Raw genomic sequence first — 20,882 nt, 5'->3', positions numbered from 1 at the left:
AAATACATCCAGGGAGGGGAAAGAGGAGCTAGACCTAGTGAGGTACATCGCCATTTTTCTTGCACCAGGTTTAGTCCGTTTGCAACAAAACCTTGGCAAAAAGGTTTAAACACAGCACTAAACACATTACAGAAATTCTAGTAGCTGCCTCGAGTACTTCTGACTTAGGTGGAATATCTAAAAGCACACTGTTTGAAAACATGTATGCGGATTAGATATTAATCTCTAGAATTCAAGCTGTCCTTAATGAAAAGATAATGCAGCCTTCAACAAAAACACGGCAAATCTCCTAATTCCGATTTCTATTTTAATACTTGTATTTTGACACATAAAGCCCTATTCAAGTATTTAATTCAAAGTGGATAATTTCAACGAGAAGCAAGCCTAAAGCAATGATAACGCCCATTATAACGTTTCAAATCACATCGAGATGAATGAGCACAGCCGTTACAAGGGGTCCGAGCCAAAACCCGCCAGGGCCTGTGCCTGCGCCCTGCCCCCACCAGGGAGCGGTGGGCCAGCTTGCAAGGACGCCACGTGCGCGCCACCAGAAACGGACCTTCCCCCCTAACGTTTGCGAAAACCACGAATTAAACAAACCCGAGCAAACAAACCAAGCAGGTACCGCGAAGCAGGCCAGTACATCAGGTGAACTGCAAATAAAGCTGCCCGCGGAGGCCTCCCGACCCCCGCCCGCAGCACGCGGGGCCCGGCCCGGCCCGGCGAGGGGGCGCGGGTGCCCGCAGCGGTGCCCCACCGAATCCCACCGCCACCGGCCTCGCAGCGGGGGTGGGGTGGCGCGGCGGAGGGCGGGTCACCCGCCTGTCCGCGTCTCCGCCGGGTGCCGTCCGGTCAGCCCCCGCCCCGCCTGCCTCCGGTCCCCCCCCCCGCGCGCGCCGCGCCGTTAGCGGGCGGGGGGGGGGGGGGGGGGAGGGGGGGACAGGGCAGGGCGGGGCGGGAGCCCCCACACGTCCGGCGCCCTCCCCGCCGCGCGAGAGCCGGCCGCGGGAGGCCACGCGCGTGCGTGCGTGAGGGCCGGCGGCCGCCGCGCCGCTCGTGGGGGAGGGGCGGCGGGTGGGGGAACCCCCGTAACCGTCTCCAGCCGCTACCCTCCCCGCCGCGCCAGCGCCTCGCCCCCCGCTCCCCCGCCGGCCAATCGGAGCGCTGCGCACGTGACGAGCGTTCCCTTCGATGACCTCATCCCTGGTGTGGGATGACGTCAAATTCAAGATGGATGGAATCACGGCGGTGGCAGCAGCGCGCGCGGGCGAACCGTGAAAGGAGGCGCCGAGGGGGGCAGCAGGGGGGGGCGCGGCTGGCGGCGGAGAGGGTGAGTAACGGCCGCGTCTCGCGCCCGTTCCGGGGGCTGCCCGCGCCGTTTGGGTCTCCCCGTGTACAAAGGCGTCTTTTCCTGACGTAACTCTGAGGTGGTTTTTTTTTTTTCCCCCACCGAGCGGGGCTGCGGTCCCCGAGCGGCGCACTGCGCATGCGCCGGTTACGAAACGCGCCTCCCTCGGCTCCGCGCATGCTCCCTTCGCTGCGAGGGACTGGCCGCTACCCGCCGAGCCGGCTCACGCCCGCCACATAGACCTGCCCGGGCTGCCTTCTGCGCGTGCCCCGCCCCCCGGGCGCGCGTGCCGCCCCCCGCCCCGCGCCGGGATCCCGCGGAACGGCGCCTGCGCGGCGGCCGCAGCGGGGGCCGCGCCGCCGGTGGCTTGCCCGCACGGCGCATGCGGAGCGGCGCCCTCGCCGGCGGGGGGCGGAGCGGAGCGGTGCGGAGAGGGGGAGCCGGGGAGCGGGCGCAGGCCCAGGCCTCGCTGGGGCGGTGCGTGGGATGGCGGGAGGCCGCGAGCGGCCGCGCTACCTGCGCTGCTCCCGGCGGGCGGGCGGCGCCGCCTCAGGGGGCCGTGGCGTCGCCCCGCATTGGTGGTACCGACGCTTCGCCCGCCGCCTGCGGGAGCTGCGGCTCACGACTCGCGCCCGGGCGGACAGCGGCTCTGAGCTGATCCGTAACCATGACAGGTTCCGGGAGGGCTGTGCCTCAGTGTCATAGGCCCTCCCCGGTGTGCCGTGAGGGGGGAGCCACGCTAGCCTGCACACTGCAGGGCGGAAAGCAATCCAGCAAGGTTCCTGCGACCTGTAAGCACGTGCAGGTATTAAGTGTAGCTTTACTAGTCCAAGGGCTCTTTGGCTGTATTATTCACGAGTAGGAAAAAGTACATCTCCTAGAACAGTAAAAAAATTCTCTGCAGTGTGTACCAGCGGGTGCTGGGCATTTGCAGAGAGCAGCGGAAGGTATTTTACCCAATCATGGCTGTCCGAGCGAATTTTACTTTAATGCTCTTTGAAGTCCAGACTCTTCTTATGTCCGCATTGGATGTGGCTCATGTAAAGTATCAAATGGCAAGAAAATGTAAAGGCATTATTACAAGATGGGAAATACTGTGGAATCTCATTGTGTACTGAGTAAGCTCTTCATAATAATTAAACAGCACGTGTTTTAAAACCTGTTCAGTTGTTTTGTTGTTGGACTTGCAGTGGAAGAGGGAAGTAGGCTGTAGGTATAAGAAGAGATTGTGATGAATTACATAATCACACAACTTTTGGTAAATACAGTGAAGAATCTTGTAGTTAAGTTGTAGTTAGCATTTTTATCCATATATGTTAATATGAAAATAGGTATTTTTTTTTCAGAGTGCCTTTTTGTACAACAAGGTTTTTGATATTAAATCAGGAGTGGTAAATATGTATTACAGGTAAATTTAGTACTGCTTTGTTTGTATTGCCTGAACACTACCAATTAGAGTGTTCTGTTCTGACTTTGGTCAAACTCGTGAGCTAACGGCTTCAGCTAAAATTTTCCACCAGGGTTATGCTGATGTTCTTAAGGGGAAGTTTTGAGCAAACTTTGGCAACTGTTTTTATAAACCTGGTTTGCAAAAAACAAATTATGTGGCCATCTTTTGGGTGGAAGGGGATCTGACATCCCTTCCTCTCAGAAATTTTATTACCCACGTGCTATACTGTTGTAATCTCGTTGTAATCTGTAAGAACATTTGGTTTACACTATGTGTAGAAAACCCACCCAACCTGACTGGATTGTGAACATGTAAAGAACGGTCGTTCGCAGGTTCTAAGTAGGGACTTGCAAGGAGATGTCACAAATTACAACCTCTGGAGTTTTCACTTACAACGATGTGTGCCAGACCAGGATTTATTAGGGTTTCTTCAGCTGGGAGCTCCCCTGAGCCTGCTGGAGCCAAGATAACCCCTGGGGATCGGAACTGAGAGTGAGTGATCTTATCTCTTGCTCTCAGTGGTGCTCTTGTTCCTCCACTAATTTCAACATTGCCCTGTGATCCAAAATAGGATTAAAGGCATTGTGAGTTGGGTGCTTTTTTAACACTTAAGGTAACTTATCCTTTAGTATGTATTGGCAGCCTTACTTAATATAAAAAGGGGCGATAACTTGTAATAAGTTCTTGAAGTCCTCTTTGTGCTGTACATTTAATGGTACGAAAGCATGATAAATGTGAACTTTTGTGCTTCCTTTTGCTATTGTGTAGGGTCCAAGTGGCAGGGTGATGCTCTCAGCTGACTCAAATTCAGCATGTTTCTCAGGACTGAGAACCCTCCTTTATCACTAGAAGCTTGATAACACAAAGATACTGGGGTCTGTGAGCTCATGTTTTTTGTGTGTGTGATGCTAGAGACACAGAGAATTGAACAGTTGGTGCTCTGCTCATCTTCATAATAATGGCTGACGATGTTTTCCTTAAAAATAGTTACAGGCATGCCAACATTGGGGTTTAAAAGGATGACTTTACAGAAAGCCATGAGATTTCATACTGTATTGAAGTTTCTTTTTGAACTTCAGTAGCTGTGAAGTAGTTATCGTAACAAAAAAAAAAAAATTAAGTATCTTCCCATTATGGTTTTCAAGGTTTTGAAAGTTGTTTTAACTGCCAAATAGTGATAACTATGGTCTATAAACAAGTGTAGACTTACCGGGTAGAGGAAGGAGGGGCTGGGGGGAGGAAGCTGGGCTGTAGCCACCATATGGTTTGTGCTGCACTGGGAGGTACTTACTGTGAGTCACACACTACAGTTGCAGCTATTTCCAGCTCTCATTAAAAGAAATTGTCAACTTTTGAGCAAGTGAGCTGTTTCTTAATGAACTCTGCTACATTTAATGATCTGAGATCCTTGGAAGTGGGGGCTGGAATCTTCAGAGGCAGCAAAATCATTTGTTGAAAGTGGAAAGACTGCAATATGCCCTGCTTTAAAATAGATATTCTATGCAGAGGGAGTTGCTTTCCCCAAATATTTATGGTGTAGATTTAATACTAGTTATGCACTGTAATCTTTCTTCCAGTTTTTTTCCTTACTGATAATATTTAAGGCAGCAGTTCTGTTTTCTTTAATTCAGCAATGAAATAAAAAACCCCAATTGTCTGTTGTCTTTGCTTATTGGCTACTTTATGTATTATGTTGTTCTAAGATAGTTCAGGCATATTTTATGAACAAGAGAAGTGTTGAACAACTCTTCTACCTTCCTAAACTCTTTCTGCCTCTGCTACTACCACCACCAGTTAGTTCAGCAGCCTTACAGCCCATCAAAAATAAAGCTTTAAAATCACCTGGTTGTGATTGTTGAGGGGTTTATCCTTCTGAGATTTGGTGGAACACCACACCTCTTTTCTGCAAAATCTTTATGTACAATCTGTGATGAAAAGGCATGAAAAATCCATTAGTCAAATTTCAAAAAATACTGTGACACTTGGCCTTTCATAGTAATTCATATATATTTAAATTGCATTCTTCAGGAAAGGAAGTATTTTCCCCTTGTTCGTCTCAGAGCATTAATCTCTTTACCCGTGGTTTATCCTACATCAGCACTTAACATCATGAGTAATCTTTAGGTTGCAATTCATTCTCAGTAATCTCTCTGATAAATTGTGGCTAGCACAGGGACAGTTCTAACACAGGGGACAGTGAGTGTCCCTGCCAGCCCCTGACCCCCCCATCCTTTTAACTCTGATTTCCCTCCAGCACTGTGTGACTCATGCCTAGGCCAGGACCAAGCCTGACATCACAGTATGCTGGAACAAGGAGTGTACCAGCAGTCCCAGTGGGGTGGATGCCCACCAGCTAAAAAGTTCCGGGGTAGACTATTTGGCATTCTGGTCTGAATACATTTGTGAGTATCTTTTGGAGAATTTTTCGAGAATAGCATACCTGGTACAGTAAATATGCCCTACAAAAATAATTTTAAAGTAAATTAAGAAACAGAAGGAAAAGGAGCAGAATTACAGTGATTTCTAATCACTGTTTGCCACAGCTTCATCTACATGTCACAACCAAAGGGAATTTGTTTATTTTGTGCTAGGACATAACTTTGAGTACAGTCCTTCAGCTATTGAGGTCAATGGCCAAATTCCCTGGAAGTTCAGTGAGAATAGGACCGGCTCCTTTCCCATAAATCCTTTTAAGGAATAAAGAAAAAATACATAGTGTTCTTGTTCATGGAGGAAGATTTTTTTAAAGAGTATGTGAGACATTGCCTACGTCCAAATGCAGGTGGACTTTGACTAAGCTGAAAATCTTCCACATGCTATTTATGACCTTGTAAATCTGTTATGTAAAACTCATGTAAAATTGCTTTTGTCTTTCCCCTTTTACAGTATCCTGTATTGCCTTCCCAGTATCTTGCCAATAGTTAATGATGACTGAATGGTGTTTTCTTTGGATCCCTTCAGCGGGTGGAAGATAGCTGTACTCCCTGAATCATAAGTTTCTCACCTGGCAACTTTTTAGAGTCAGCTTCTGTATTAGTTCTGCATGTTTCAGATGAAGTGCATGACTTTTTCCCCCATCTCTTGTTTTCTTACAGAAACCTTAGTGCAAACACAATTATGAAAAGTACCTTATATGGGTATAATTGGCTTCTCTTCCCATCTAAAATATACTATGCCTGTAAAAAGCACCTTTATATTAATATAAATATTTTTCTATTTATTATATTATTCTATTAATTATATTAATAGAAATAAACCCCACAATTAGGGTTTGTAATTTTAATTATACCAGCAAAATGAAAAGCAGTATGTAGACAAGATTTTATTGTGAATTGGGCCAGTTAAACAAAGAGTGGCTCATACAGTAGAGCAGATATCTGAATATTATTTGATTTGGTAAGTATATCTCAGCATTACCAATAAAATAATAAAATCAACCTGTAGAAAGAGTACAAGTGTACACGTTTAGGGGGTATATGTCTCCCTGTCTTCAAATTCTTGTTTTCCTGCGTCTCTTACCAAAAAATCACATTAAATATTTCTGGGGGTGAGGTTTTTGTAAGTGCTTAAATTGTATGGCCATCAAGTGTGTTAGTCTTGTCCCATCAGAGAGTTTAATGGCAATGTTACGAAATGTGAGAATGAAAACTGACGAACTCCTTAGGGAAATGGATTTTAAACTTTTTTTAGTCTCTTGCTTTAGTTTACAGCAATAGGGATGATGAGTTACTTTTCAGTCGAGGCACTGAGGCCAGGACAATTATTTTGTCAAACTGTGTTTGTTGTGTTTCAATCTTGAACTCTTTCAAGAAGAATCAGAAAAGCTCACGGCCAGTGCTCATTCCTGCCCTCTCCCTCAGATCCAGTAGCTGTACAATCCCATGGTCAGCTGGATCAGTTCACTGACCTGACAGCAAGTTAGGCCGTCCTTAGTGGGGAGGAGATGTGGACTGCTGCTTGCAGGAGTGACCTGTAGTTAGACTGGACTGAGAGCAAGATGAAATTGCACCTTTAGCTGCTGCTTGTTTGTAAACAAGAAAGAGAAGGACAAATAGAGCTTTGTGGTGTTACTCTGACATTTTGTGGTTTGCTGCAAGTCAGGAGGAGCTATTTTTGAGTGTCAATTGGTCAAACTATGGGTGTGATCTGAATATGAAAAGCAGCCTTTAATTTCTAAGAGAATTTCTAGTCTGTATCAGGATAACTGCTAATTATTTGTCTCTGGCGGAGGGCAAAATAGAGAACTGCACAAATATTACAGAATTTCTTCTTTTCCCTAAAGTTCTACTTCTGTATGTGTGGAGGATAAATAGCTGGAAATTAATACATAAATTTCACACACTAGCAAATATATTATTAATCTAATTTTATGCCTGTCTTCATACCAGTGAGTCTGTCCTTGCTGCTGACCTATTGGAAATGAAAAACATTTGTCTTCATGGAGAAAGTTCACAGTATTGTCTGCAGTGGTAAACAGCAAGAGCAGTTGAAATCACATTTCATTAAATGCAGGAAGACAGAATCCCCAAACCTGCAGCAAGAGATTACTCAACTATGTAGTTAGAAAAAGATTACAGAAGTGCACACTCTTGCTCTGCAGATTTGGAGCTTTAACACAAATCTTTTAGGGGGGTGTAAGGGTGTGTATGTCTGTAAATATATGTGTATTGTAGGAGAGTATGTTGCAAATGCAGTTGGTGGGAGAAGAGGCATTTGACAAACTGTTTTCAAACTCAAATAATAAAATCCAGCATAGGATCCTTGAGTAAAAGTTTAAGCAGTGTAGGTTTCTTTTGCATCTGGACTCTTGATGAGTAATGGTACCTTTCCCCCCCTTGTGTCTGAAATGGTGCATGAATTACAAGAACCATCAAATCCTCTGCAAAGCACTCAGCTGAGCATGACATTCTTGCATTTACCTGGCGATACCCCAGAAAGTCACTTGTATTTCTTGGCTGAGTCTTATAATCCATGTTTCTTTGGGATTTTTAGTGGGTTTGCCCCCACCACACATCTTATGTATGTTTTCCCTGTTGAAACCCCTGTTCGGTCTCCCTCGTTGCCTGTTACCTCTCTGTATGTTTCCTCCTCCTTCCTTGTATTCTCTCCTAACTGCAGTTTCTCACAGCCCTGGCGCCTCCTTGCTGCAACACTGCATCTTATTAATGTTGCAGAACGTAAGTCTTTCCCACTGCCACCCCCAGCATGCTTTTAACATGGCTTTAGCTGACAGCTGTGTCATTACAAGGGGAGTCAGCAGGCAACATGTTACTTTAGTTGCTTGTGTGTCTGCAAATGTAAGCAGTTACACTGAAACTGTTCACACAAAGATCTGCCTCATTCTATCTGTAAAGTTTTAGCATTGGTGACCGTTGTTTCTGGAGGTGAAGTTTCAGATGGGCAAAGCCGATTGAACAATTTGCTGACAAAGAATGCAGCTCTGATGCTCATCTGACCTCTCAGTGAGCCGATTAAGCTGACAACCTATAAAATAGCAAACAGGTATAAAAAGCTGGATTGCTTTTGTTTGCTTGTTTCCTGCTTCATTTTAGGGAGCTGAATCAACTTACTGGGAGGTCAAATGAGCAGCACAGCTGGTGAAGAGGAGGAGGGTACCACAGGGCTGGGAGGAGATGTGAGAGTAAGGGACAGAGGAAACAAAGTGGAACTGCCACTTCAAAGGCAGGTAGCTGTTGAAGATAATAAACTGCTGGGCTAAAGGTTAAGCTTTTTCATGTTTTCCTGGTGAAGAGCTTCCCCAAGTAAAGATTACGTTTTTGCAGAAAGTAATTTTGAACTAGTAGAGGTGTCTTTTTCTCTCCTTGTTCAAAAAATAAAGTAAAATAAAGCTTGTACTAAGCATGGTACTTAGGCTTCTGAAATCTAGTTTGCTGAGATCAGTAGAGGGCTGTTGAAGATTGACACTAAAATCTCTTTTTGGCCTCCTGAAGGCAGGTTGCAGGTGTTCCTGCTGCACTCACCCTTTCTGGAGCGTTGTCATCACTGTTGCTCCTGAGGACCAGCAGCTGCTATAGCATGTGGGGCCTGAACACAGACAATGAGAGAATTTCTGATATGCTCCTACAGTTTCCTTGATGTCACCTGAACATGACGGAAGAAAAGAGGAAAGCTTTTGTTTCCAGTCAGTAGTGAAGATGACTGGAAGAAACGGTTGAAGGGAATAGAAACAGATTCTCTGGAGGAAAGAGCTTAGGTACTCAATGGCAAAATAATCTTCAGCTGAGGAAGTATGAGTCCTCAACGCCTGGAATCAAATCTAGTATTACAAGAGACTGCCGTGGTCCTGTTATCTACTCAATAGCTAGGCACACCTTCTGTGTCAGGGCTGTGCACTGTCAGCCGAGCATTGACTTTGATGAGAAACTGTTGTAAGGAGTTCTTGTCTTCCTACAGCTGCTCTGCTGCCACTATCTGCTGCCTATTCAGTTATGCCAATGCAATGGTTCTTGAGATTGTGGTTTAATATAAAAATTGACCGGCATTTGAAAATAAATATTATTTGGTTTTTATTTATTGTCTGATCTGCTGTGTTATAGAGATCTGTGAATATTTGTACTGGCACAGCTGGAGGAGTCAACAGCAGCGTGTAGATACGATGAACAAAAGAGCAGGAATGTCATGGATCGACTTTGTTACTGAAAAGTGTTCATGTAGTGGAATTTTAATACCATTTTACATTTACGCTGGTGATCTTTGAGGGGGTTTTACATCCAAGTATTTCAGGCTTTAAGATGATCTGTGTAAATGTCTTGAAATGGTTCTGCAAACCGGTTCTGGTTTTGTTTCTTGAAGTATCATAGCTTTTTTTATTTCTGACTGCTGTGTTTAAAGGCAATTAAGCTGAAAGTCAAGCACTTGTATTAGGAAATAGCAGGATTAAAGCTGCCTTTGCAGGATTAATTCGGTCCCTTGCCATTTGTGTATGTTGCAGCCTTGGTTACTGTTAAAGTGACAATTGGCTTCTTCACTGGACAGAAGAGACTGCTCTGAGAATGAAAGGGAGGATTGTAGTGGGATGCTTATCTCTGCCTTGTTTAATGTAATAATTTGAGGGTGTTCTATGAATAAAAAAGGAGAATGTAGAAAGAAGGATGGGAGACTGTTGGATGGTGCTTTAGACATACAGATTTTACACGTCTCTACTAATAGCATTACTGAGGAACACACAGCAATTACATGGTGTTTATTCTGAGAATGTATTACACAAAACACAAGGCCTGGGTAAAGCAGATTAAAATTAAAGATTTGAAAATGTTTCAAAACATTTGACTAATATACTCCTTTCCCACAGTGTCCTTGAAGTATGGGTTCTGCAGCAACTTCTGTTGGGTGTCTCTGCAATACTGTTTTAGTTCAAGTTTCCTTCATAAGCACACTGTTGATCTGTTATCTCTATCTAACATGCTGCAACTTGCATCCAGAAGAATCACTTGAGTTTGCAATTTCAGCTTCTTTCAGAGGAAGCTAAAGGAAAAGATGAATTCCTGGAACACTTGTTCTAATAACGCTCCCGAGTGTTAATGGGTGCTCAGACCACGAGACTGGATTAGGGCCAGCCAGACTCCACCGCTTTAAATTGCAGTGGCATCCACAAAGGATAAGGGTAGTGCACTCACACCCTGCTCACCCAGCCCCATACAGTACTTTTAAGCAAAACACAGAAAGCAAACCAAAACAGATTGGCTTCTCAAGTTCTTAGAAGCTTGACTGCTCTGCTATTTTTAGATGGAGGTGTGGGGGGATTGTGCATTATAATTATCTGAGGTGAATTAAGGATAAATTAGTGTTTATGAAATGACACTGCAAGACACTGAAACAGTCAGTAAAGACCTGGTGAGGAAACAGAATTCTGCTTTTGCTGTTGCCAAGACACTATTAACTCATTCAGTAGTTTCAGATGTAGAAGTGGTAGCTCAGTCCTGTGTTGTGATCAGTGCTCTGAAACACTGTATGCTGCACCCTTTAAGTCATTTCTCAATAATACCAATTTAAACTCTGATCACTTATTTATGTCCATTAGTTGTAAGATTTATCACCCTCATCTATTAACCATGGGGTTACAGCTTCTTAATAGTTTTTTATCTTGATAAACTTTTCAGGTTTGCTTGTAAGATGATGAACAGTGAAACCTTTTTGTTGTAGTAGCATACTTCATGTGTAAGTTATAAACTAAAGAGTAGTTTTTCAAATAGCTGTAAAAAGAAGAGAATTGCTTTTACCAGACACATCGACTTGTTTTACTCCCACCATGGAGTAAGGTAGTCTCAAGACTCTTACAGGTTAACTTGCATGGAATTGTAAGGGTGTCCATGAAAAAAAAATGAAAATTGGATATTGCTGATTTCTCTCTGTGTGTGCATGTGCACAAATATATACATTCCAATTCATGCCACAGAAGCTCTTTGTTTAAACTAGGTTAAAACCTGATTCTCTTCTTTTGTTAAGATCTAATCAGGAGCAGTCTATTGAGTTATTGAAGCATCCTGTAGTATGCAGTGAGCTGTGTTTTGAAGCATATGGAACACGGAGAGATTTCTACAGTTTAATTTGTGCTTATTGTACTCTTGGATGCATCTGAGGGTAACTGTTCCTCAAGTATATGGTTTATGGGCATAAAGTGCTTTTATGCTAATAAGTAACATGGAGGTTCAGTTCTGTGATTGCTTTTAAGCTAGAACAAAGCAATGCAGGGATACTTCAATTATAATTGTGACATCTCCAAGAAACTAGATCCTGTCAGTGCAGTTGTGACACATATTTGATAGCTAGAAGTGTATATTAACAACACTTCCTAAGCATAATCAAACATGATGAATTAATCTAGATTACAGACAATAATCCTGCTTCCTTTTCCCTTCCCGGTATTAATGCCCTTTCCATCATCCTATTAAAAATGAAAACAAAACCCTGTTAATTTGTTTAGTCAGCAGGAGACTGTCAGGGTTGCTTAGCCTCAGAAAAGTGACTTGACAGAACTAAACTTTAGATACCTGATTCCAGAGTTTATCAGTGCAGTTGTCAAGGTAGATATTCACAAAGCTAAAGTTGAGAAAAAGATGATCAAGAGTGAAATGACTGAACTGTTCCTTCGTGTGGATAGGTACACTGCAGGAAGGGAACACAGCACCCCCACCCCCAAGTTAGTTAGGTGTAATACTGTAATATTCTTGGTGTAAGGTCAGCGATTAACAGTGTATTTGGAAGTGGGCTCTTTTTGTGCCTGTGCATCTATTGCAGGTAACAGTGTTCATTTCCATACCTTTCCTCCAAACAAGATATTTTCTTCAGCGCTATTGATGGCAGTTTAGCCAGTGTATCGAGTACAGAGGGATTAGGTGTGTTTATCTCTAACAAGGCAACCTACAACTTCTTTTTGTTGTTGTTCTCTTTCAGAAACATCAGAATCATGGAGGGGCTCTTGCATTACATAAATCCAGCACATGCCATTTCGCTTCTAAGCACACTGAATGAGGAGCGTCTAAAGGGACAGCTGTGTGATGTTGTTCTTATAGTAGGAGATCAGAAATTTCGAGCTCATAAAAACGTTCTGGCCGCCAGCAGTGAATACTTCCAGACTCTGTTCACAAATAAGGAGAATGAGTGTCAGTCAGTGTTTCAACTTGACTTCTGTGAGCCAGATGCTTTTGATAACGTGTTAAACTACATTTATTCTTCATCCTTGTTCATTGAGAAAGGCAGTCTTGCAGCTGTGCAAGAACTGGGCTACAGTCTTGGAATATCCTTTCTTACAAACATTGTTTCTAAGAGTCCTCAAGCTCCTTTTCCAGCTTGCCCCATTAAGAAAATAGTGTATCAAGATGAAGACGAAAGTAGTTCTCAGAAGAGAAGTGTCATTGTCTGTCAGAACAGAACTGAAGCACAAGCAAAAAGTATAAATCAAACACATGATTTAAGCCATACTTCTAAACCTTCACCCTCTGTTGCTGTCAAAACTAGCAGTAGACCACAAGTAACAAAACCACCTGAAACCCTTCACAACTTACCACTGACTGAAAGGAGATGGCTGAAAGAAAGCCCTGTGAGCTATACCAAGCTTCACGAAACTTCTGGAACTGTGGAGGATCAGAGCAGAGGTGGTTTAGTGAAAAGGAACACAGTACTGCCTCAGATGCCTTTAGCAGAGAAAGAAATTGCGAGCGATGAACCAGGAAGCAGTGGTCAGCTTTTAAGAGGAAAGGCTGCAGAGATGTCATTAAAAAGACTGCGTCCACCAGTCTTGTCTCTGCATGGCACATCAGAATCAACGTTTTTGTTGCGAGAGGCAGGAAAAGGAAATGGTCAAGGTGAAGACAGGAATTTGCTATACTACTCAAAGTTAGGGCTAGTAATCCCATCCAGTGGATCTGGTCCAGAAAACCAAAGTATTGACAGAAGCGGGCCACTTGTAAAAAGTCTCCTTCGAAGGTCACTGTCCATGGACAGCCAAGTTCCTATTTACTCACCTTCTGTTGACCTAAAACCTTCACAGGTATCATCATCCTCCTCACCGGGAACTAACGATTCCCAGAAGACATTTAATGTTGTATCTCAAAAGTCATCCTTGAAAGAGTCATCAGAGAAGTTACTCTTAGATGAAAAACCACAGGTAATACACCCACATCGCCTTAGGTCTTTCAGTGCCTCTCAGTCAACTGATAGGGAGGTTGCTTCCCCTTTCACAGAGGTACAAATAAAAACTGAACCTAGCAGTCCACTTTCAGATCCTGCCGAAATAATAAGAGTTACAGTGGGCGATGCTTCAGCATCAACAAATAAAGACTTTCCTTTTAAAACTGAGGATAATCATAAGGAACCAAGTAGACTTCCAGCAAAAAGATTTCAAGCTGATAGAAGACTACCATTTAAGAAACTGAAGGCAGATGAGCAGGGTTCTCCTGGGTCAGAAGATAACTTTGAGGAAGGCTCAAGCCCTACGCACCTTGATGCTGATTTTCCTGATTCTGATGTCAGTAAAGATGAATACAGTGAGATGGAAGAAGCAAGACCAAATAAAAAATTTAAATGCAAGCACTGCCTTAAAATTTTCAGATCAACAGCAGGTCTTCATCGTCATGTTAATATGTATCATAATCCAGAGAAGCCCTATGCTTGTGACATATGCCACAAGAGATTTCACACAAATTTCAAAGTGTGGACGCACTGTCAGACACAACATGGAATTGTGAAGAATCCCTCACCAGCTTCCAGTTCCCATGCTGTTTTGGATGAAAAATTCCAAAGAAAACTGATCGATATAGTAAGAGAGAGAGAAATCAAGAAAGCTCTGATTGTTAAACTAAGACGTGGCAAACAAGGTTTTCAGGGACAGTCTGCTTCACAAGCACAACAAGTCATCAAAAGGAATTTAAGATCGAGAACCAAAGGAGCCTATATTTGTAGCTACTGTGGGAAAGCTTACCGTTTCCTTTCGCAATTTAAACAGCACATAAAAATGCACCCAGGGGAGAAACCAATTGGAGGAAATAAGGCTCCTAAGCAGAAAGATCATATTCATATTGAAAGTCCAGTAGAAAACAAAGAGGTTTATCAATGCCGTCTCTGCAATGCTAAGCTCTCTTCACTTATTGAACAGGGAAATCATGAACGACTCTGTAGAAATGCTACTGTCTGTCCTTACTGCAGCCTTAGATTTTCTTCTCCAGAGCTGAAGCATGAGCATGAAAGCAAGTGTGAATACAAGAAGCTTACCTGTCTTGAGTGCATGCGTACCTTTAAATCATCCTTTAGCATTTGGCGTCATCAAGTTGAAGTTCACAATCAAAACACAATGGCTCCATCAGAGAACTTTTCTTTACCTATCCTGGATCACAATGGAGAAATAACGAGTTCATCAAGATTGCCTCCTCAATCAGAATCCAATAAAATGAACAATTTTGTTGCTGCAAAGGAAGATGGTGTATTCAGCGATTCGTCAGAACAAATAAATTTTGATTCTGAAGATTCCTCATGCCTACCTGAAGACTTAAGTGTTTCCAAGCAGTTTAAAATTCAAATCAAAGAAGAACCAGCAGATGATATAGAGGATGAGGTCACTGAGACAAGCAGAGAACCTAAGGAAGTAGTCTCCAACAAAGATGCTGGTTTGTGGCCCTGTGAAAAGTGTGGGAAGATTTTCACTGTACGCAAACAGCTGGAGCGTCACCAAGAGCTCTTATGCTCTGTGAAGCCATTTATTTGTCATGTGTGTAACAAGGCCTTCCGAACCAATTTCCGGCTGTGGAGTCACTTCCAGTCTCATATGTCACAGGCTGCAGAGGAGTCCACAAATAAGGAGCCTGAGATATGTCCACCAGCGAATTCCCCATCACCACCACCCTTACCCCCACCCCCACCCCTCCCCAAAATCCAGCCTTTGGAGCCTGATAGTCCAACAGGCTTGTCTGAAAGCTCCACTACTACTGAAAAATTATTTGTACCGCAGGAGTCAGATACACTCTTCTATCATGCTCCACCACTCTCAGCAATCACGTTCAAAAGACAATACATGTGTAAACTCTGTCATAGAACTTTCAAGACAGCTTTTAGTCTTTGGAGCCATGAACAAACACACAATTAGCTTTAATAAGTACCTTAAAAAGCTGGTTCAGTGGAGGCTGTGTTCAGGATCTCAGATGATGCTATATAAACTATGTATAAATTTAAGAGGATCAAAGCAACGATAATGATGATGACGACAAATTTGGAATTTGTGGTGCTGCTTGAATTTGAAGATTAAGGTAAATTAACTTCAATAGTAGGCAGAAAGCAGAGTAATTTAAAATACTGTGGCCTGGGATCTAATAGTAACAGAATAATTTTTATTTCATTTAACACTGAAATATGATCACATCTGGATTGTATGCATGGATCTTCATCCTGTGATGTTGGTGTGTGCGTGTGTATTATATATAAAGTTATATATTAAATGAAAGAGCAACAACAATTTGGATTCTAACTGTGAGTTTATAGTAGTGAAATACTGTAACCAACGTCATTAATTTTTTTTAAAAGAAACCAACACGCAAGCTCCATATAAATAGTTGCCATGCACTTGCAGTTAGGGAGGAAGTGGATGGAGTGTCTTGCTGTATTGACTTAGGTCTTAGAAACCTTTAGCAATAACAAATAAACCTCAAGTTTGAGTAATCCTGATGTTATTGGATACGAATGTTTGATATTTTAAGGGAGCATAAATTGTTTTGTTGTTATATGGAACTTGTGCAAATTAAAATAGAATCTAAAGTCAGCAATATTATTACTAAGATTTTATATAAAAAAGTAGCAGCAAGCCTGCTTTCAGCCAGCCATTTAATTATAAGTTTCTAAGGGAAATTGTGTGTGGGGGAGGTGTGTGGGGGGGGAGTGTACTTTGCTTTATATAATGTCCCAAAGACTAATTTACTATAGATACTTAGGTAGCTAAAGTCATTGTATTAACAGCCATCATAATGCAAATGGTACCGTTTATAGTATGAACTGAGATTGAATGGATATCAGACAATTTTCGTAATTCTGTTTCCACTGTTTGTACAACTGTTTGTAATTCTAACTACAAAGGAATGTATAACTATTAAATAAAAAAAGAGTTCATTAAGGGACAGAAGATGAGTTGTGTGCCAACACACAGTAATAAGCTTGGCCGTGAGTACAAAGATATGTTTTAACAAAACCTAAAAATGTAAATATTTATATAGACAGCTGTATAAATGAAGAAGTATGTATTTGAAATTTGTATTAAGCATACATATCCAGCTCAAAGCAGAGGAAAAAACATCACACTACAATCACTGCATTTTATGAATACAATGCATAGAATATTTCTTTCTGCCGCTTTCTATCATATGTGATACTGTGTTGCAATTTTCTAATTTGTTGAAAAACATGGTAAAGATGGGCTGCAGATAGTCTGTGTGGTTCCATTATTTTACCTCAAATCACAGCTGGAGCGTTTAGTGTCAGTAGGATCACAGATACTTACCAGAAGCTGTAGTAAGGGTCCCAAATTATTCTGTAAGTAAAAGAAATATTTACCCAGAAATAGGTGGTAAACTAACAGTGAAAAATTCTTCTGCTAGAATTTAAACTTAATGGAGTGGTGACAGATTAAAGTGAACATAAACGATGCAAACAGTATTTATGATCCTGAGTACTTTTAGCCTGTGTGGGCTGGGAGAGAGGGATTGCATTCCACACTACATAGTCAGAACTCAGTCTGTGTTTGTTTGCTGAAAGCAACAGGAGTTTGGTTACCAGTTTAGGGGAAGCAGGAGTGAGGCTTTGATTCTGTATGTAACCATGAATTTTTTTTCAGCATCCCAGACTCAAAAGTAAGAAGAATTGCAAGCTGACACCAAGATTTAGCAAAATTAAGCATAAGTGTATCATATGAGAATCAGGGTGGGCACCCTTAGGCACAGCAGGAATAGATTTTTCTCAGCGAAAGGCCGAGTGTGCCACCATTTTTTCCAACAGATTTTTGTTTTAAATTATTTTTTCTGAAGTTAAGTTTGAAAGAATTGGCTCAGGATAGCCCCCTGATGTTTTTTCAGCTACCAAAAAATTGCAGTGTTAGTTTCAAGACACTTATGTTTCATTTTTTATTAAAATCCAGAATTGTTACTAAACACTTCTTATAGTACGTGTTGTTCTTTTTTGTCCTCTTTCAGGCAAATTGTAGCTGAATACGATTATGCTAATTTGTTAGAATATCAGTTAAACTCTTTTGGTGATATTGCAGTTAAAACAAAATACTTGTTTAATAGTGACGTTTCTAGTTATCAACTTTTTTACTCCACCTAATAAGACTAAATTTCTTTCTTACCAGAAACAGTTTCAAATTAAAGTGGTTATTGCCCTTAACCTGGTTTAACAAAATCAGAAAAACAAAGCTTTGATAAGTATCCTTTAAATGTATTTAAGAAATCTGTGCATATAAAATACGAACATATTTTTGAAAATGGTTCCTGAGTTTTCACCAATTATTCCTCTACACAGCAGTCTGAAAGTTTATATGTAGCCTTTTAAAAATCAGTGCGCTTTCTAAAGGGCGATGGCAACTAGTTCAGCTTTGTCATAGTCATCTAACTTCCAACTGGGATTCTGATATGGAAATATGATGATAAATTCCACATACTTTACATCAAAAGCTTGTGCAACATTTTTGAAGAAACATTGACTTTTTTCCTAGTATACTATGTATTATAAAAAATCCATAAAATATTTTTGGTCTAAATAGCCTCCTTCTAAGATTTTCTTTAATTATTATGTTTCGGGGTTTTTTTTTTCTTTTAAAGTTTTGTTTTTAAATTTGAGTGTGTCTGTGTTTTTTTTAAAACTCAGTTCCTATTGTTTAGTAAAGGAATTCAGGATCTCTGAAGTTTAAATATGAGATGTTTATATAACAGTTCTGGTTTTCTATTAGCTTTTATACAGTATCTTAAAAAGCCCTTGATAGAAGTGTTTATTTTGGAGGATACGGAATAAATATGCTTCCACTTATAAAACTTTAATATATGTTTAAGAAGTTAAATTATGGAAAAAATGTTAGTTGCTTGTTTATAAATAAAGGTCTTTTGAAGAGTGTCTAGTTTGGCCACAGCCAAAATAAAAGGCAAATGTATTGATACGAAAGCCTGTCTTCATCATATTTTGTTTAATTTTGTAGCTGTGACTCAAGTGACACAAAGATAGAGTTCTTATTAAATATAAAAAGTGTTTTGCTTTTTTCCTTAAAATTTGTGACAGGAATGTGCAGATGTTTTAATATATAGATTAGAATCTTTAATTCTTTCTCTTTTTTTGCTATTTTTATAAACTGTCAGATAAATCTCAGAGAACTATCCTGCTTCAATGGAGGTACAGTGGAAACTTCTATTGCATTTAAAAGAAGCAGGGTTGAGCCATGAAATGTATTTTGTTTGGGGACTTCTTTGCCTTTCAGGCACTGTGTTGGCAAAGCGTCTTAAGTGTATGGCTAAGTTCCATTAAGATCAGTCTTAATTTTTTTTTTGTGCTTAATTTCTTTGCTAAATTGGGACCATAATCAACCTTGAAAGTGAGCAATGGCAGCAAAATACATACAGATTTATTTTTTTTTTTAAGTCCTAGAACCAAATGTTAAAATTAGTTTTCCTCTACATAAAAACTGCATATACAGTTAAGGTGTAGTACTGTAGTTTTACAAAAAACAAAGGACATGAACCAGTAATAATACTGTCTCTAGTTTTGGGGGGGGGTTGGCAAAGGGGAGTGAAACACCCTGTGACAGTCGATTGAGCAGATAACCTGCTGAAGCAGTGGGTGACACTAGAGTTTGTCTTGTGTATTTCAGAATGGAAATGTGGCCTTATCTGTGAACCAAAACACAGCTGTAAGAGACTTGTTCCTGCATTTCCTATTTAGGCAGGCCTTCTAGTGATACCCAGTAGATTTATTTGTCTGATGTTTGTTTTCCTCCAAGTAGGGCATGCAGGTTTGGTCTAAATCTACATGTACGCTGTTTTTGTTCCAAGCTTCCAGTGATAAAACTGGAAGTTTCTCACATGGAATAAGGACAGACTATGCCTAACTTCTTGGCACTAACAGAGAGGGTGCAAATATCTGGCATGAGCCTGTAATCTGGCATGTGCCTATACTGTTCAATAAAATTGTTTACATTTTCCTACCAGAAGATTTAGATAAAAATCAAACCAAGCTTAGGGTTTTGTTTGTTGGTTTTGGCTTTTTTTAATGTTGCTGTTAATGAATAATCAGTGTTAAAATCTTTTTTGTTGTTGTTGTTGAACACAGCCTGATAGTATTTTTTAATGTCATTGATTCTTGTTTATTTAAAATGACTTGTGAAAAACTGTACTATAAGTGTTGTACATAAAGGGACACTATCAAGAGAAAGGTTGTATACAGTAAATGTACTTACCTGTATTAAGAATACTTGATATTAATAAAATCAAAGAATTTTAAAACATTGAGTCATAACACTTGAGCTGCTTGGGCATGAAAATGCCTGTTAAAAGACATCTTCAATTGTTGCAATGGTGTCTGAAAAATGTATCTGAATTCTGTGGGTTGAGCTTATTTTTCATGTTGCTTTCTCTCTCACTATTCCAGAAGAAAGGACTCGATCCATTTTTCCTTTTCCAATTTCTCAGCAACATACATTACTTTTTAAAGACACAAACTTCCCACTACTGCAGCAGCATCTTTAATTAAAATATATACATAAAACCAGAGCAAACTATCTTTTGCAATGTAACATGCAAAATGCATATAAAGTACACATTTTAAGGCTTAATCTTGACAGTGTCCCTTTTTAAAAAGCAGGAAAATGGGATCACTTTTAGTGCTTGGGTACAGGGGAATAGTTTCCTACAGTTTCTAGAAATTGGAATTATCCAATATATTTGCTATAGAATTTTCCAGTTAGTTACAAAAATCACTTGTCATTTTAAAGGATTATAGAAGTAAGACAAAAGAAGCTGGCTTTATAATCCTGTATACCTTATAATCATTCTATATCTGTTCAATACACCAGGATGGGTTTTTACATTTTTTTTTAGGACTGAGACTTAATAGCTTAGGGTAACTTTTTTCTTTAATGTAATGTAAATCCATTGCTGCTTTGTACAACTTTTTCTACTGTGTGGTTTCTTTACTTAGATCTTGACTAAGAAATGTTGGCGTCCAATAAACTTACACTTTGTTTCTTTTGAATTACTGTGTCTTATACTGGAATCTTTTGGCAAAGTGTGATGTTATTGTACATACCATTGTGTCTGTGGGATAGGAATTTTATTTATAAAAGAGCATCTTTTGATCTCTTTATTGGAGGTAAATTATAGTTTTTACATTGCTAAAATAATGGCTTTTTGTTTGTTTTAGTACTGAACCTTTTACTGGAAAATACAAGATAATCAGCTGCTCAAGGCAATCTCTTGAAAACTTAAGCACAGCCCAAATTCTGATTCCTATGCAGTCAGTGATTAAAATGGGACTTTGTGGAAGCAAGGTTACGTCAACTGAATATCTCTTTCATCTAAAACTGGATTGAACCAGATGTTTGAAGAT

At 40.9% G+C, this 20,882-nt stretch overlaps 2 protein-coding genes across 3 annotated transcripts in view; one reads left to right on the top strand and one right to left on the bottom strand.

Moving 5' to 3' along the window:
- The window catches only part of UMODL1 (uromodulin like 1), a 93,354-nt gene extending 92,508 nt beyond the window's left edge, over positions 1–846 (bottom strand). Inside the window, exon 1 of the mRNA XM_080376693.1 lies at positions 758–846. The gene's annotated coding sequence lies outside the window, so the exon portion shown is untranslated. The remainder of the gene's footprint in view (positions 1–757) is intronic.
- A 378-nt stretch (positions 847–1,224) lies between these two features.
- ZBTB21 (zinc finger and BTB domain containing 21) lies at positions 1,225–20,528 on the top strand. 2 transcript variants are annotated; one of them, XM_080376701.1, is made up of 2 exons: positions 1,225–1,330; positions 12,213–20,528. In XM_080376701.1, the coding sequence occupies exon 2, from the start codon at positions 12,226–12,228 to the stop codon at positions 15,394–15,396; it is 3,171 nt and encodes a 1,056-aa protein (XP_080232827.1). In that variant the 5' UTR covers positions 1,225–1,330; positions 12,213–12,225; the 3' UTR covers positions 15,397–20,528. The 2 variants fall into 2 exon arrangements, with proteins under 2 accessions (XP_080232827.1, XP_080232828.1); XM_080376702.1 differs by lacking the exon at positions 1,225–1,330 and adding an exon at positions 9,025–11,399.
- The last annotated feature ends 354 nt before the right edge of the window (positions 20,529–20,882 follow it).

Source organism: Falco punctatus, assembly GCF_963210335.1.
Source record: "Falco punctatus genome assembly, chromosome: 2".
Taxonomy (NCBI): domain Eukaryota; kingdom Metazoa; phylum Chordata; class Aves; order Falconiformes; family Falconidae; genus Falco; species Falco punctatus.
This window is presented reverse-complemented; position numbering and strand designations above follow the sequence as displayed.